This window comes from Nothobranchius furzeri, chromosome 12 (assembly GCF_043380555.1).
Source record: "Nothobranchius furzeri strain GRZ-AD chromosome 12, NfurGRZ-RIMD1, whole genome shotgun sequence".
In the NCBI taxonomy this organism is placed as follows: Eukaryota; Metazoa; Chordata; class Actinopteri; order Cyprinodontiformes; family Nothobranchiidae; genus Nothobranchius; species Nothobranchius furzeri.
Window position 1 is genome coordinate 44698281 of NC_091752.1, and position 17662 is coordinate 44715942.

A 17662-nucleotide genomic window follows, 5' to 3' on the forward strand; every position below is an offset into this window, starting at 1 on the left:
CTGACCACCAGCAGACAAGGAGGGTGAGGGGTCCTGCCCAAGGGCACAATGAATAACACTAACTTGGTTCAAACTGGCAACCCACCAGGTTTAGAGAGTCTTCCTCTGTCTATGCCTGAAAAAATGAACAGAGATCATTGTATAACTAGATAAATTGCACTTCTTGCAGAAATGCTGTTTGAATGCTGTATAGCTTAAACTATAAGCTGAATCTGCTGAATAGCTGAAGTGAAGCTGAAACTAAGCAAAACTGTCAAAATGAGCTGAATGTATTGAAAGATGTAGAAGCAAAAAGCACCAACAACCAAGTAAAGCACAAAAAGTAAGTGAATAATAGAGAAAAATAATCCTAAACAGCAGAAAACTGAAATCTGTGAGCATTGTATAAAAATCTGGACAGCTAAAATGTCTAAACACCTGAAATTTCAGTAGAACAAGTTTAACAGTTTAATATTTACATTTAGCTGAACTGTGAAATTAGCAGCATATGCTAAATTTGGAAACTGATTACAGAAGCTGCTGAATAGCTGAAGTGAAGCTGAAACTAAGCTAAACTGTCAAAATGAGATGAATGTATTTAAAGATTTAGAAGCAAAATCACCAACAAGTGTAATAAAGCTCAGAATATAGGTGGAGAATAGACAAAAAATGCTTAACAGCAGAAAACATAAATCTTTGAACATTGATTAAAAACTCAAAAGTTGAAATGTTAAACAGCTGGCATTTGAATGAGAATAGTTTACATAGGTACATTTTTACAATTGGCTGAACTGTGAAGTTAAAAACATTTACTGATATCTGAAACTGATAGATTAACATATGTTCAAACTTGGTATGGAATTGATGAATTGTTGGATGAATGAAATGATGGATGGACTGTTGGATGGACGTTAGATGGTTTATTGGATGGGTGGATGGATGGATGGATGGATGGATGGATGGATTGATGGATGGTTGGATAGAAGCATGTATGGATTTATATGTAGATGGATGGATTCCTTAGGCCAAGCCGATCGATTTGATGTCTCACATGTGTGGGTGTGTAATTCCATTTAGCCAGAAGATGATTGGCCTCTCTCAACCAATCAGGGAGCTGGGAGGGAGCGGGGCACTTTCCCACCTTCTGACGGTCAATCAAATCGAACTTGTTTCTAGTTTTAAGTACAAACAATTTAAAAAGATCAAAAACAGGAGTCTGTTATTGGCTCAATATTCTGCTTTTTATATTCATTCCTATGAGACTTAGTTAAAGTGATTTGTAGTTCCTTGTGTTGCCATGGTAACAGATGACAGGAGTCTGCTTTAATAAAGCAATGTACAATGTCACATGACTCTTTTAAACTTTGAATAACATTTCTATATTAAAGTATGTTGATACAGTTGTGTCTAAAATGTTGTTAATAAGCACGTTGCCATGGTAACGCAGCACACAATATGAAGTTAATACAAGACCCCTGGGACCAAGCAGGTTGAATTGATGTATCATATGTGTGGGTGGCTTTGACCCTTATTTTTTACAGGACCATTTGTTGGCCTTCGCTTGTGATGGAGCATCAGTGATGCTTGGGAGGAAAGTAGGGGTCGCTGCACAGCTTTGTTGCAAATTCCCTAACTTGTTTGTCTGGCATTGTTCCAACCACAGACTGGAACAGGCAGTTCCACCTCGCACCCCTATCACCTTTTCTTTTTAGCTCTGTCTTCTTTTTAACCTTTATCTGTATTTTCCTTTCCTCTTTACCTGCTTCTGTACCTTAACACCTGTATGGCACAACCACACAACTTTCCAACACTGCGTCAGACTCAGCAGACACGTACACACACACACACACAAATATATATATATATATATATATATATATATATATATATATATATATATATATATATATATATATATATATATATATAAAATCCACAGCACAATATCATAATTTATGTGTCAAATAATACAACCACAATCACTGTTGGATCTTTATTATTATTATTATTATTATTATTATTATTATTATTATTATTATTATTATTATTATTAACTTTTCTGTTATTTATTAACATACTATTTTATACATTTAGTTACTTATTCCATCTTATTCACATGAAGGTGTCATATTTCAGCAACTCACACACACATCTATGGGTGCACTAAGGTTTGTCTCATGGAACGTACAAGGAGCTGGCTCAATAGAGAAAAGAATAAAGATTTTTGATCAGCTAAAGAGAGTGCAAGCAGACGTAATATTATTACAAGACACTCATAGATCTGCTACATCCGCAGATGAACTTAAAACACCTGAGTTTCCCAGCATGTTCTCTGCCTGCTATAACTCTAGGCAAAAAGGTGTAGCTATTTTAATACACAAAAACATAAATTTCACAGTATTGGACACAGTCTCTGATCCAGACGGTAGATTTATAATGTTAAAAATATCTGTACAGAACCAAAGCTTATGTAATGTCAGCATATACTGTCCAAATATTGATGACCCTTCATTCTTTCATAATTTTTTTCTCTGTACTCTCCGAACACTTGGACTGTCCACTTAAACTTGGAGGCGATTTTAATTTTTGGATGAACTCTTTAACAGACAGGCTCAGTACAACTGGGACTCAGCGCAATTGGCAATCCATTAATATCGTTAAACAGTACATGAGTGATTATGGGCTTTGTGATGCATGGCGATCTCTTCATCCTAACCGTAGAGAATACATTTTTTTCACACGTCCATCACTCTCATTCACGTTTGGATTATTTTCTAGTCAGCAGCTCGTATTTGGCTGACATTTCAGACACTTGAGATACACCCCATAGATGTCAGCGACCATGCTCCGGTTTCTTTAACTCTGGTAAACAAGAAGACAATCCCACCAAGCAAAAACTGGAGGTTTAATACATCCCTGCTTAAAGATGAAGGTTTTATAGATTTTTTTAAAAAGGAGTGGGCTTTATATTTAGAACATAATGACCTGCCTGGAACATCAGCATTTGTTCTCTGGGAGGCAGGAAAGGCAGTGATGAGAGGTAAAATAATCTCTTTCTCGTCACATAAGAAAAAAAACAGAAAACAAACATATTCAGGAGTTAGAAGAAATCATTAAGTCTTTAGAGACATCCACAGAGGAAGAGTTACTGAGCAAATTACGTAAAACTGAATTAGAACTTCATGGAATTATTGACAAAAAGACACAATTTTTAGCACAAAGACTACGAATAGAAAACTTTGAACATAGTATCAAATCAGGTAAATTTTTAGCTAACCAGTTAAAAATAAATAAAGAGAAAACCACCATATCTGCTGTTAAAGACTCAACCGGGAATATAGTTTATCACCTTGAAAGCATAAACAACACTTTCAGAGACTTTTACCAAAGTTTGTACTCACCACAAATAAACCCATCAGATAACGAGATCAATGAGTTTATTGACAGGATAACACTTCCTAAATTATCAGACAGCCAAGTTACAGTCCTGGACTCACCATTAACATCAGCTGAGCTCCAGGAAGCCCTTAAATCTCTGACTAATAGGAAAGCTCCAGGTCCAGACGGTTTCCAGCAGCGTTCTACAAAGAATTCTGGATCATTCTGGCTCCAATATTTTTCAGAATGGTGAGGGAAATCGAAGAGAGTGGCAGATTACAGCCAAACATGAACTCAGCCAATATTAGTCTATTGTTAAAACCAGGCAAAGACCCTGCATTTCCTACCAGCTATCTCCCAATTTCTCTTATTAATGTTGATCTCAAAATAATTTGTAAAGCCCTGGCAAAAAGATTAGAGAAGATAACCCCCTTCATAATACACCCGAACCAAACTGGTTTCATCAAGGGTAGACAGTCATCCACTAACTCACGTAGATTACTTAATTTGATAGATTTCTCTTACAGTAGAAACATAGAAACTAATATATTATCTCTAGATGCAGAAAAAGCTTTTGATAGAGTTAACCGAAGTTCTTATTTGCAACTTAACATAAATTTGGTTTTGGGAACTTCTTCATAAACTGGCTACAAACATTATACAGTTCACCAACTGCACGTGTCAGGACGAACAACCAAATATCAGCAAGCTTCTGTCTTCAGAGGGGGACCAGGCAGGGATGCCCACTCTCCCTCTCACTCTTTGCTATCTTTATTGAACCACTAGCAGCAGCAATTAGGCAAACAACAGGTATTAAAGGGATAAAGTGTAAGAAAATAAAACATAAGATCAGTCTTTATGCAGATGATGTTTTCCTCTTTCTCCGGAATTCTCAGTCCTCTCTCTCTCATTCAATAGAACTGATAAACTCTTTTTCAAAAGTTTCAGATTACTCTATGTACTGGTTAAAATCCACAGTTCTACCAATTAATTTCTCTTTTGTCAATTTACTTAATACACAATTGGAGTCAGGGAATATCACATACTGGGAATTAATGTCTCTCCCAAGTTAGTAGATCTAACCGAACTAAACTTTTTCCCACCTTTTTTTTTAATTTTTTTTTCACCGTGTCCTGTCTGGCTGTGAAACAAACAGAATTGATGTCTGAATGCTGGTGACAAGCCTTACAGATTTACTCTCAGGTGGAGCATCAAAGCGTCTGCTTTTAATGTCACGCCTAATACTTAAAACTTTATTGTTATTGTTTTTGAATGCTTTGTAATTCCGACTAGACACAGAGTCAGAGGTGAAAGAGAAAGGAAAAGACAAAAGGTGAGGAGAGAGGGGGGGAAGGGGGGGGGGGGGTCCACAAAAATAAACAATAATGAACAAGAGTCTGCTTCTAGACCTGCAGAAAGAGACAAGGAAAAAAAAGCAAAAGAACAAAAAATGGGACACAACAACAATACAACAAGATCAAGCTATCACTGCATCAACTTGATGAAGAAATATACAATCAACATTGTTTAACTGAACAGTCACACAATAATAAATCACAGTGCATTAAGTGCCCACCATAGTCTTAAGACCTGTGTTGAACGTGCCCAAGCCCATACTTTGAGAGCACCATGTGAGCACCTGTGTGTTTACACGTGCTTGTTTATGTAAGGTTTATCTACAGGAGCGTCCAATAGAGAGTGCGAGGGACCACAGACCTGCCCCCCAAAGATGCGTAGGAGACAAGGGGAGCTCCAAGTCCCAGAGATCCAGGCAATGTCCCAGAACACAGGAACCCCAAGTAGACTGCAACCAGAAAGGCCCCCGCCCCCCTCGAGAGGCACAGAGGATCGCCCCGGGGGGCCACAACTAGCAGCCGGCAGAGTCCCGGGAGACATCAGCGGCAAGCTCTCAGGCCCGCCCGCAGCCTCCCACCCCCTAGCCAGCCGAGCCCGGGACCAGCGACCCGGGACCCAGGGGCGACCACCCCCGCCGGGGACCCAACAGAGCCCAGGGACCCAGACCCCACCAGGCCGCCACCGGGATCTATCAGGCAGACGCCAAAAATCTTAAACCCCCTGACCCGGTTGCCACAAACACTCAGGCAGACCAAGGCACCGCACCCCACACTAGGTGTGGCAGGGGGAGGGGAGACGAAGATCTATATCATCAAAAGAAGTCCCAGGAGAGGGGAGGAGTCAAAGGCCCCACCTGACATATACAGTCATACACAAACACAGTCACACACTCCCTCCCTCATGCTCACACATGCACATACACAACCAAAGACACAAAAATGCACGCCGGACATCCACTCATGCTCCCCATACACACCCTATTCACTCTGGTCCCGGTACTGCTGCACATGGGGTACAACCATCACCGGTTACCAGAGTTTGACCCTTTCTGCTGGGGTACTGATGAGCAGGCACCCCCACCCAAGGCTGAGCACAGCAACCCACCACCCCAGACCTCAACCAGACGGCCAGATCTCCCTCCTAGCCTCCAGCCCCAGGAAGCCAAGCAACAACAGAGGTGTGCTAAGACCCCTAGTCTCCCTCCACCTGCTCCAATATAGTGTTGTGTGTTAATGAGGTGTATTCCATGGCTGTGGTGAGTGGGCAGTGCGGGCATTGTCTGGCCTATGCCAGCTGATGCCACCGCACCACCCCACTTGCACCCACAGCCCTCGGTGTCTAAGTGCGGTTTAAAATTGGAAGTGGGCACCGGCACTCGGGAAGAGGCTGAGAAATCACCGTGCCAAGTGCCGTTGAATGTGCTCACTCCCAAGGCCCTAAGTGACTCTGACTACAGAGATGCCTCTGACACGTCTCATCGCCATTCAAAAACTGCACCTATTGGAAAAATTCAAAAAGCGTGAGCAGCAAAAGGCTTTGATGGTCATCTGTGTGAATTTTATGTGCCTACCATGAATTGTCTAGAAGCTATGATGAGAACATTTTAGCTGTCTGAAGCCCATCGGAGGAGAAAATCTCTGTTCCTTTAACATGGGTTTCAATGAGACAGAAGAAGGGTCTCTCCTCCTTCTGAGGCTTGTAGAGAAAGAACCGTAACACTTACGGACAAAATGAAACCCACTCTGAAAAGCTGACAAAAAGTACTACTTTTTGAAATATGATTTGTTTCGGTACTCCAAAGGGTCTGGGTGTTGCAAAGAGTTGTTTCCAGAAAATGTGAAGGTCAAAAGTCAGTGTGTGAAATTTTCAGTTGAGTGGTGAGAGACATTTTTTTAAGTTTAAATATTCTCAAAGAAATGTACAAAACGACCACAATGTTTGGAGTACATTCACGATTTATAGCTCAAAACGAAGGCATATCCGTTAGCTGCAAGCCAGCATGCGTCTCATTTCAATCGAATTTACGTTTTTCTCAGGACAATGCCAGAAATGGAGCAAAGGAGGGTAATTGCTCCTATCTCTGCCCATTATAATTTTTGTGATTTTTTTCTGAAACTCTCAAGCCGTACCTCAACTTCTACCTGCGATTTTAGAAATACTTTAATAGATATGAAAAAGATTTTTTAACAAGTAATAGCTGAAGGTCTTGTGAGTTTGGTGAAACTTGAATGAAGTCTCTAGGTTAAAGTTAACCTATAAGAGTAAGAGTTCAAATAAGTGATAAGATTTAGCTGAAAATTGAGCAATCCCATTCATTTCAATGGGACCAAAAATCGCAGAAAAAGCTCAATATCTAAAAAAGTATCAAATATTTTAATACCAAAAGTCATTGCTGGTGTAGCGTTATTAAGATCCTATCGTCTGCCCTTAACAGGTGCCCCTTCACACAGTAACAGCGTGCGTGAATCGCCAAGGTCGGGTGCTTGTTTCTGAATGTTGACATTCCAGGAAAGGAGACAGAAGAAAGAAGAAGAACGCTTTTCATTAATTAATCAAAGTACTTTATTTGTGATAAAGCTAATCAAAATATATGTTGATCAATAATAATCAGGTGACTGATCTGTGAAATAAAAATGTCATGATTTATGTGTTTAATGAATAAACAGGACTGTGCACCAGACACACTGATCCACCAGAACATAGAAACGCATGACACATTGTTCTCATCCAATCAGAGCTTTCGTCTGTTGCAGGGCAGAATCTGGGCTGTTTATTTAAATTGTCCAATCCGATTTGCTAAGATTTATAAACAACTAAGTTAATAAAACAGGACAACGCCATTTTAACCTCAGTTCGATCCCAGCTCCAAAGGAGTTACATCATAGACTCAACGTACCGTAAATCCTCTAATACAGGCCCGGGCCTGTATTTGACTCAAGCTCATCAAGCTCCAGGCCTTTATTGGAAGGAGGGCCAGTATTAGAGGCAGGCCTCTATTTCTATTTGAGCAAAATGAACTAATGGTTCGCTGGAGTTTTTGACAATTAAAATTGCGCCCACATTTTCAAAGTTAAACACATTTCTTTTAAAAACGGTAGTTCCTGCTTCAGTCCTCTCCCCCCTCCCCCTGCGCAGCGGCCGCAAACTCACTGATGCGCCTGCAGCCTCTCGGAGTTCCTGCTGCTTTAAACATTAAAATAATTATTTCATTTTCTGTTCCTCACTTCTGATGACCTTCAATGGTGTCTGTTTGTTGCAACAGCAGGTACAAAAACTAACTTGTTTTTATTTGACTATTTTTCTGTCCTGCCTGTTTATTATCTTCCTGCATCTCCTCTCAATCCTAAAGAGAAACTGCTACCTGGGTTCATATATATTCACCTTATGAGTTACCTTTGAACTGCAGTTCTAAAAGATCTACCGACCGCAAAAACAGCGGAGCGCTCGCTGTTTGGCGGCCGTATCAGTGATCAGTGCGTCGGAGGACAAGGTGATGCCCAGCAGCGCCCCGCTCCACAGCATGCAGCGAAACGCATCAGACGCAAATAAAAGACAGAAAACATTAAAGGAAATGAACCGACACGAACGATCGCGTGTCAGTACCTACGGTCTGGCACAGTGCGTTACTGATCACAGAGAATGTGATCATACGATAATTCAATAGGGAGCGTGGTTTCACAGACGCGGAAGTGATAGCGTCGGTGAAACGCCGGCTGCTCTAGGAAACCCCCGAGCGTTCGAGAGTCAACGAAGTGACACGGAAATGCCGGGCTTTCCAGAAGTAAGTAAGATAACTTACTATGAGCTGATAGTTCGTTGGATTGATCGGTAGGTTGGAAACTCTGATCATGAATCTGAAGAAACGATGACTGAGTGGTGAGCTGGAAAGGCGACTTCCGTTTATAGCCGCGGTTTGTGACGTAGGTGCGACGTGGAGGGAATCCCCGCGAGGGGCATGCTGGGAGTCCCTACTTCGCGGATTTTCACCTATCGCTGCCAGGTCTGGAACGCATCTACCGCGATAAACGAGGGATTACTGTAGTTCATACAACCCCTACTGATGCTCTCCAGAGTGTTCTGCAGCATAATCAGCCCGTTCTCTTTGAACTTGATAGTGTAATGACCTGGCTGGGGTTGTAAGCCAGGTGCATTCTGGGTATTGTGTTATATGTGTTTCCTATCGTTCTGCTAGTTCCTATGTGCTGATTTGCGTGTTGTGTGAGTGTTATGTAAGCCACAGGGAAGGTGATGTGTGTTCTGTGGAGCGGGTTGAATTAGCATGGTTAACTGACACCATGACTGTGTGGTAGGAGCGTGATAGAGGATCGTGTCTGTAGCGTTACAAAGCGTTGTAGAAAAAGCCTAATAAAGGTCTGCGTGAACCCCTACTGCCTCCTGCTGGTTGTTTCCGGGACTATAACCCTGCCGCTGGGACGCTCGTACTTGCTTGTTACCACATTCCATCCGGCCACAATAAGAGACCGGCCATTATTTACCTCCGCTGACTCCGACACCGGCCAAAATTGGAGACCCGGCCTTTAATTGAATACCGGCCTTTATTAGAGGATTTACGGTAGTTTCAACCAGCTCTCAAATCACCATCGCTAAAGGAGATTACAGCCTGGCCAGCTGTGTTTTTCTACTTTTAAGCTGAGAACTGTCAAGCTGGAATTTCTGTCGTTTGAACAACAAGACGACGGTTCCTTCACAATAAAAGCTGAACGCGCTGAGACCTGCCGCTACTGCCGGAGCTATCCATAGACGGGTTTTGTCGTGCTGCAACACTGTTTCATCAGTCCAGTACCAAGGAGGTTCGAGGACCTGACATTCCTGATCTGACCACGGGAGACTCCAGACGGTACGTAGCCTCGCAAGATGGCGTTTCATGTCATGAGCTTCTGAAGCCTCGTGCACCCTAGTCATAACATCAGACAACCAGATCCGCCTGCCTCAGCCTAGAGATTCTGAACACACACACACCAACACTTCAACATTCAAATCCATATGCATCCATCATAGAGAGTCCTGGTACGTTGTTTGAATTTATAATTATAGAAATTAAAGATTCTTAAACAATCCCAACTCTCTCTTTTCTTGTCTCTAAGTCAATACAAAGTGTTTAAATAAAACTCCCTGAAGGTAAAAACAACCTCTTCTGATTATAATATCTGGACCTAATAACAGTGTAAGAATATACAACTATATTCCACTACACTGGCATAAGCTGAACGAGCTGAACGTTTTGATACCAAAATTGTGTAAATAGTAAAAGAATTGTGGAAGTAGTTAAATGCCAAAAAACGTACGGAAGCTGAACACCAAACATGTAAACATCTGAAAATATCATCATTCTTGGAGGTTATTGTTGTGAGTGCTGCTCTGATGAGTTGGTTAGGAAGAGCAGCAGCTGCAGGTAAATGCAGCTTTATCTCAGCTGTTTGCTTGAGTACTTTAGTAAACCACTAAGGACAAAAGGCTGTTCTGCTTTAAAGCTGCAGAAATGTTGCAAAATTATGAAATTATCTCATCGCGTGTTCATACTCCAGCGTTCGTAAACCTTCCAGTGGCCAGGTCAATAAATGAGTAATGCTGGTGGTCCAACAGTATTTATATTGCTGATATTAGGATTTAACGGGGTTAAATACTACGGTATCTGTGTTATTGACTCAAACTCAACTCCACAAAAACAGGAAACATCTAAAAGGAAACCATGTTATTTAGTGATGATGTGATAAACGTTAAGCTCAAACCACCACGAGATGTCGAAGCAACCAGTATTCATAATCACGCTCCCGTAGTCTGTCTCCGTGACTGTGATTGATCAAATGACGACACGTGACTGACACACAACTACAAAGGATGAATCCCCTCCTTTCTCTGACTGATTCTTGAAACCCAATGCTGAAACCAACGGGCAGCCTTTGTGAAGCCAACCAAGAAGTGACAAAACTGCAGTTCCACCCTCATCCACTAGGGTCTGGCAGCAGAAGTGAGCCAATCCTCATTGACTCCCAGGTTAGAACTTTCATAGCAGAAATAAACATGTTTACAGCCTGGTTCAAAATAACATTTTAGGTTTATTAGATCTAGTTTACATTCATGACAACTCTGAGGGGTGGAGTTTTTTCTTTTAACTCTCCTGTTTAGGTGTAACTAAATGCTTGAAATTCTGAATAATTAGATTTGATTGACAGGTAGCATGAGCCTCAGAGCTAGCGCTAGCGGCTAGCAGCTAGCCTGAGATGCTGTGGTGAGTGTGTGCAAATAAAATTGTTCACCCATGCAAGCATGCTGCAAATAAAATAGTTGAGAAACAGACATTCTGGTGTGTTTTTGTGCGTGTATTACAAACATCTACAATCATTGTAAGAAAAGAAAGCTGACTACTTCACAGGTTTTGCCTATTGTGGGTTATTTTTAGATCATAACTGCCGTGATAAATGAGAGACCACTGTGTTTTAACCGTCAATGGTCAGCACCAAGCTCCATGTTAGCTCTAGGTTTGCTCATTGAGCTCGTAGCTTCCTCGTGTGGCAAGGTGGAGAAACAAGGGCCCGGGCGGGATTTGATCCCCAGACTCCCGGGTGAGAGTCATACGCTCTAACCAGTCAGCCAAAGGGACATCCCCTTGGCCAAGTAGCCAGGGCTCATAATCAATCGGAACATTGTGACAGGATGTTCACACTGTCACACTCGGTTTGCTCCTAGCTCCGTGTTAGTTTTGTGTTAGCTCAGTTAGCTCCTAGATACCCAGGTTTGCTCCTAATAAAGAAAGAAAGCAATCTATTATATAGCGCCTCTCAAGATTAAAGGCTCATCACAAGAACAAAACATTAAAAATATATTTAGAAAATGTTTTAAATCTGGTTTTAAAAATGGGAATAAAAAATATAAGGACATAAAGAGAGAAAAGGAATAGGAAAGATGGAAATCGGTGGATCCCAGGAAAGATGGAGTTGGTAGAAAGAGCAGAGAGGGTGGTGATGAAGGTCACACCAAAGCCAGCTTGAACAGGTGAGCTGGAGGAGAAGTGGGGTAATGTGGGTGTGTTTGGAGGACTTGGTCAGAGGCCGAGCACAGGCTTTCTGAACCACCTGTATACGGTTCAGGAAGGTTCTACTCAGACACACGAATAAAGAGTTGTAGTTGTCTAAGCGTGACGAGATGGCTCCGTGTTAGCTCAGTTAGCTCGTAGCTCCATCAGTTCAGAGTTTGATGAGTGTTGAATCATTTGCTCCCACCTTCACAGCTCCACTCTCAGCTCCATCTGGTGATAGTGATGACACGTGTTACGCAGCAAAAATGGTGGTGGGAATCGCCCATTTGGCTTCAAACAAGCTTTTCAGAAATCTTTGGGTGACGTATGGGAGGGTTTGTCCACTATCATCTGCCCACTAACAGTCAATGGCTGAAACCATTGAAGACGACCCCCCCAAACCAAAAACCTTTCAGCACTATACGATTCATGTGAATGCCATATTTGGCTTCAAAAGTGGCCATTTTTGCAAAAAAATGATAAGTTTGCAGGTATGGATAATGGTCCTGCTGCTTCAGCAGCATCCAACTCCAACACCGGCATCATTTTCGATATTACAGACGTGTTCTGTTTAGAGTTGTCTGATGGCGGCTGGATGGAGACACTTTCAGCCTGAGAGGCAACAGAAGGATCTTCGCTAAAGCCTGAAACACTGAATCATGATTGTCTGTAATTTAGTAATATACAACATTGCTTCGGTCTCTCGGTTGCAACAACACAAACAATTTATGCAGAACAACGACACGATCAACCAACAAAAACACGAGAATGTTCACAAACATCTGAAAAATCACCAGAACTCTACAGAGAGGGACTGGTTTCTGGGTTATGTTCATGAGAACAACGCTGGAGACCAAGCTCAGACTGGAGAAACATTTACATTCTTATCTTCACTTTTAAAAGACGCTGTTAGATCTGAGTCAGCAAGCAGGATGGATGGAGCAGAGGAGGACAGGGGAAAAGTGAAGGGAGGAGAATAAAGGGAAAGGAGTGGGGGGGTTCCTACCTGGGGTCATGACCTTTGGCCTGAGACTGGCCCGCGATGGTGTCCATAATTGAGTCCTGTGAGTACATGCTGATGGGGGTGTTGTACTGCGCGTGGATGATGGTGGCCTTCCCACCGGGACCTTTCACCTCTATGGGTTTATGGGTGGTGAGGGCGGAGTCCATCAGCATGCTGGGGTTGAAGCCGGCGCTGACGGAGGTGGAACGAACAGTGAGGAGGAGGGTGGAGGGATGGGTGGAGGTTAAACAGTCTCACAGCAAACACACACCGAGGAGCAGAGAGGCATTGAATCCTTTGGTCACCATCGTAACAGTCTGAACTCACACCTGAGTCAGGATTCAGATTAAACAAGAAGCTCCTCATTTCAAACCCTAACCCTCAGGCAGAGCTTATTTATCTAAAACCAACTTAATAAACACCAGATTGTCCCCAAACACCAGCAGAAAATCAGAATGCCAACTTTTGTTCCATTTGTTTGTTCTTCACTGTTAGCTTAATTTTCTGTGAATTAGTATCCTGAACCGCCTAACCCCGGGTTTCCACGGGAGCCGTCAGCAGCACGTTACTGCAGCAGCACGTCTTGCTCGCGTAAGCTGTTGCTTGGCCCCTCCCACGAGACGCGAAGCAGCAGGGGAGCAGCTGTCACCGACAGAGCACGAAGTCACACGAGTGACTTCGTCAGTAAACACAACAACAAGCAGGAGAAAACTACAACATGGTTTGTGTTTTATGTTCTGTCCGTTTTATAATCGCCAATACGGACCTGAAAAACAAAGGAGGCCGCTAGCTAGGTGATAACTTCTCACGGGGACGCACAGTTAGTAACTGTTTTTAAAAGTAAAGCAACCGGAAGGCAGCACGTTCTTTATTCTGAAAATCTTGGGAGCTTCTCTCCATTTCCGCGTCCGATTTCCTGTCTTTCCTTCCCCAAAAATGTCGAACTTGACCCGTTTCAGAGGCGTTGCGCATAGAAAATAGAACCGGCGCGTAAAGGCCGCGACATGCTGCTCCTGAGACGCGGCCGACTTGCGCTGCTGACGGCTGCCGACGGCTCCAGTGGAAAAGGTTCTGTTGACCACAGCGGTTCCTATGAGCAGCTATGACGTGCTGCTGACGGCTCCCGTGGAAAGCCGGGGAAAGTCTGTGATGTCAGAAGAGGCTCAAAGGTGTGGTCCAGATTGCTTTATCTCTAAAATAACAAAAAGAATCGATAAAAATATGACATTTAATCATCTTATACCGAAGCCCATCGGACTAAATCAAATAACGAATGGCTCCGTCATGGTTTTACTTGCTCTAACAGCAGAGAGGTCTGTAGCTACGATAAGTTTCTCACATTATGATGTGAATGTACTGAAAGTCCACGTTTAACCATCCTGGTACCTAACGGGGAATTTCAGGGATTAAAGCCACAGTGTTTATGTGAAAGTTTTTTTTAGAAGAGTCTTCCATCAGGACACAAAACTGCAGGTTCAGGGCAGAACAACCAGATGTTAATGAAGACGGCCTCCCTCTAAAGAAACACAACCATCAGGGAACTCTCTAAGGTTCCCTACAGAATTGTCCTCCGGTTCCACTAGGAGCTCAGGGCTCATGGATGGGGTGACCAGAGACCAGCCCATCTGATCTGACACCAACAGAACCAAGCCATGCCTCCAGAAACCAGCCAAACCAAACACACCAGCAGGATGCATCAGTGGGAGGGTACTAACTTGGGAGCAGCTGGGGAGAAGACCTTGTTTGACAAACAGCACAGAGACAACAGGGAGAGAGAAGAAAGACAAGTGGTTAGAAACCAACAGCACCAGGCCAAAGATCAGGGACATCCGTGTTGTCCCTGCATTCAGAGATCAAAGACTCGTCATCTGAATCTAGTCACTTGGAGGCTGCCAGAGAGGTGCTGATGGGTCCCTTTAAAAGGGAGGTCATGAGGTCATACTCCACCTTCTAACTAACATACCCAGAATTCCATTACAGATGAGGATTCTAACGAATGATTTAATCGGGAGTCTGAACCCTGACCCGGTCCAGAGATGGTGCTGACTCCTCTGGGTGTGTTCGAAGACAGACCCAAACCACAGACATGAAAGTACTATCAGGGACAAGTCTAGATCCTGGGATGGGACTGGCTCGGATCAGGTTCTGTGATGGGAGGTCCATCAAGAACGTCCTGAATCCACCTTCTGGACCTGAGTCAGCCCTAGTGGAGAACTCTGGAGAACTTAGATCTCTAAATAAAATGTGGACACTGTCAGACATGTTTGTAGGGACAACATGGGACGTGGACACTGTCAGACATGTTTGTAGGGACAACATGGGACGTGGACACTGTCAGACATGTTTGTAGGGACAAATAAAACGCAGTTTATCTCCTTTTAAACTTGTATGTTTCAGACGTTTCTGATGACAACAGAACCTAGCTGTCTGATGATATCAATGATTTTCTGTACGTTGATGTCCATAAATGATTTAGCTTGTAACGGGACCATTTTACCCACAAGAAACATGGATGTTATAGTTTGATTTTGTGGAATGTTTTCTCTTCTCAGTTACAAGCTGAGTTGTGAGTTTGAAATAGATTTTTTATTTTCCAGTGTTGAATCTTTTTCTCCCTGAATTATCCAGACACCCACCCTGGGACCGCCGCGGCCTGATACATGTCTAATCCAAACTGGATGTTCTGATGAGTCACTGTTTCTCCTCGTGAGGGTCAAAGGTCAGCACAGCTGTCATAAAGATGCTGCTGGACTTTTGTTTGATGTTACTCTGTTAGAATATCTGGAATCTTTGTGAAACAAGAGGACGTTTGCATAAACACCCTGAACCTAATCAGTGCAGCAGGAGTAAAGGTTAGCTGGTTGGCTCTCATCGGCCCTGCTCTGTCGCTACGTACCCCACAGGCCGACCTGCCTGCATCGCTGCCGCCTCCCTCAGGCTCTCCTCTGAGTACAGGCCGATGGGGGAGTTGTACTGCCTCCTCTGACGGGGGCTGAACTCCTCTCTCCTCCCAGGAGAGCCTGCTTCTACCTGCGAGCAGCCGTTTAGCTGCACCAGCCAAGGCGACCAGTGGGGGCGGAGCCAAAGGAGACAAGAGAGGTGGAGGAAGAAATGTTGGGTAACAGCTGTCAGTATGTGGGGTTTTCCTACAGCCACCAGGGGCAGCAGACTGCTGTGTGCGTGCATGCGTGCGTGCGTGTGTGTGTGTGTGTGTGGGTGTGTGTGTGTGTGTGTGCGTGCGTGTGTGCGTGTGTGTGTGTGTGTGTGTGTGTGTGTGTGTGTGTGTGTGTGTGTGTGTGTGTGTGTGTGTGTGTGTGTGTGTGTGTGTGTAAAAATCATTTTTACTTCCTTTCTTGATTCAAAAGCAACATTTTTCACTAAGCAGGAATGTGAACTGAAGCGCTGGAGATTTTGTAAGGTCACATTTTTGTTTGTATTTATTTAAATGTAGTTTTCTTGTATTTACTTGGCTTTTGTTGAAGTTACTGGTTTCATTTTTAAGTTGCTTTTCCAGTCATAAACATGGGTTAAAGGAAACTTCTGAGTGGCGTGTCCTGATGTAAACACTGTAGAAACTGGATTCTGAGTGGTCATTAAAGTTGAAACTGCCCAGAGGAGAACAACATGAAACATAAGACCATGGCAGCAGACGATAGTGATGGGAGAAGACAAACACTTTCACAACACACGTGGGTTTGGAAGAAAGGCATTTTGGGTAAACTTACCTGCTGGTGTGGAATCACGGGAATGGCAGCATCCATTCTCGGCATGGGACGCTTGGACCTGAGTAAAAACAGTGAAGGTGAAATGGCTTGTAGTTGATCTTCTAGGGTTCTACAGGTCCCAAGGTGCACACACAAACACACACACACACACACACACACACACACACACACACGCACACACACAGTGATGAGCTACATCAGCCACAGCTGCCCTGGGACACACTGACGGAGGTGAGGCCCGGCTGGTCCCTCCAACCATTTCTAGCAGGAATGGAGGGTGAAGTGCCTTGCCAAAGGACACAACGACTGGGACAGATGTTGCAGGAACTGGCAAACCAAGGATTATAAGTCTCTAAACTGATGTTTTGACTTACAAACATGGCATGAACTTGTGGGACACTGCAACTATGATGATGTGCAAAACCTGCAAAATATTGTTGATGGCATGAAAATCGAACCAGAAACAGAACCAGATGAGAGGCTTTAGAGTTGGTTCTTACAGATTTAGCAGGTTCTGGAACACCAAAATTGTTTCATCTTTCACGGATGATTTCTCAGGTGCTACATTTGTGTTCTACCTGAAGCAGAAGAGACACCGTTCAAGCAACAGAACGGTTCATAGCTGACAGAGCCGCATGCAGGAAGATAACCGCATGAAACATCAGCACCATTCACCTCACCGACACAGGACAGCAGATAGAAACCGCTGTACTCTATTCGATATGACTAGACGCATGTTCCTCGAAAGTGAGTTACCAAAGTCGTTATGGCCATAAGCAGAGCAGACAGCGGCAGTAATCAGAAACAGATAACCAACAAGACAGACCCTGTACGAGATGTTACCTGGAAGAAGACCAAATCTGTTACGAATGAAGAAGTTCAGATCACTGTGTGAAGCAACAAATCACGTCAGTCTGTGCACATGCACCCCCACTCCAATGGTCCCGCCCTAACGGAGAAGGGACGATGCGCTCTGGATCACAAACTCCTTACACTCACTAATCAACCATAAAGCTGCTGTAGAGAAAGGTCTCTGGTGCTGCTGCTGAAGGTGAAAGGTTAACAAATATAAGAAAGTACAGGGAGGCCGGAGGGAGCCTAGCTCCCCTAAAAAGGGTGATGGGCTCCCCCGAAAGCCCTCAACAGACACCCCAACGGGGAGCCCACTGTTCACTGCCATAGAAA

At 43.5% G+C, this 17662-nt stretch overlaps 1 protein-coding gene across 6 annotated transcripts in view; it reads right to left on the reverse strand.

Moving 5' to 3' along the window:
• Positions 1-17662, reverse strand: part of LOC107396804 (LIM domain-binding protein 3) — a 66127-nt gene that overhangs the window by 19702 nt on the left and 28763 nt on the right. For 5 of the 6 annotated variants that reach the window (XM_070542626.1, XM_070542625.1, XM_015976653.3 and 2 more), the window contains 3 exons: positions 16478-16535; positions 14468-14490; positions 12756-12944 (listed from right to left, as the gene is read on the reverse strand). In XM_070542626.1, the coding sequence (XP_070398727.1) occupies positions 12756-12944; positions 14468-14490; positions 16478-16535 (270 nt within the window). Of the gene's footprint in view, positions 1-12755; positions 12945-14467; positions 14491-15648; positions 15801-16477; positions 16536-17662 lie in introns of all 6 variants that reach the window. The other variant, XM_070542627.1, reaches the window with a different exon arrangement.